Raw genomic sequence first — 897 nt, 5'->3', positions numbered from 1 at the left:
AGTAGCTGGGACTGCATGCACCTGCGACCATGCCTGGCTAATTTTTGTATCTTTAGTAGAGACGGGGTTTCACCATGTTGACCAGGTTGATCTTGAACTCCTGACCTCAGGTGATCCGCCCACCTCGGCCTCCCAAAGTGCCGGGATTACAGGCATGAGCCACCACACCCAGCCAGCCATCTTATTTTTAATCATACACCAAGCATGACCTGAGTGTAATCTCTAACATGAATCACAGCTTCAGCCTCGTTGGTTTGCCAAAACCCCAGGCACAACTGGATGAGAGGAGACACCTATGAACATGGAGTCAGAATACCCCAAATTGCAGAAACACCAGCTCAGAGAGCAGTGAGCTCAAGAAAGAGTCAGGTATAGGGTCCCATGGAAAGAGACCAGACCTGGAAAGGACAGAGTCAAAGCTGCGTGAGCAGGCCTTCCAAGGGCGTGGCTCAGCAAAGATAATCCATACTGCAGTGCAAGAGGATTCTTTGTGGAATGTGTTTTACCGGAATTAAATGAAAAATGCCAAATGATCACTAATTCAAACAAATCTAACCACATTACCTGGGGAGATGTGTCATTTGGATATGAGAATAGTTATGAAAAATACTAAGCAGAGCAGATGAGGATAGGCCATCAACAATTCACTTCAATGAGATTATTTTTTAGTAGGACTAAGCCAAAGCATTTCCACTAAGCACCCAGAGACCAGCCCTAAAGACTCAAGAGCAAGAGAAAATTATATAACCGCAGATGGAAGGACTGCTGAGGACCACATCACTGCAGATGGAAGGACTGCTGAGGACCACATCACCGCAGACCCAGGGACTACTGAGGACCCCATCACCGCAGACCCAGGGACCACGGAGGACTCCGTCACTGCAGACCCAGGGACCA

At 48.0% G+C, this 897-nt stretch overlaps 1 protein-coding gene across 2 annotated transcripts in view; it reads left to right on the top strand.

Annotated features, from left to right (window-relative positions):
* LOC108297400 (protein PBMUCL2-like) overlaps window positions 1-897 on the top strand; it is a 14,562-nt gene that overhangs the window by 2,706 nt on the left and 10,959 nt on the right. The window contains exon 2 of one of the 2 annotated variants that reach the window (XM_037735407.1): window positions 670-884. In XM_037735407.1, coding sequence (XP_037591335.1) covers window positions 670-884 — 215 coding nt within the window. Of the gene's footprint in view, window positions 1-669; window positions 892-897 lie in introns of both variants that reach the window. The other variant, XM_037735406.1, reaches the window with a different exon arrangement.

The sequence above is a fragment of the Cebus imitator genome, unplaced genomic scaffold (genome assembly GCF_001604975.1).
Source record: "Cebus imitator isolate Cc_AM_T3 unplaced genomic scaffold, Cebus_imitator-1.0 Scaffold799, whole genome shotgun sequence".
Lineage (NCBI taxonomy): Eukaryota > Metazoa > Chordata > Mammalia > Primates > Cebidae > Cebus > Cebus imitator.
The sequence above is the reverse complement of the archived record's forward strand: the minus strand, read 5'-3'. Positions and strand labels throughout refer to the sequence as shown.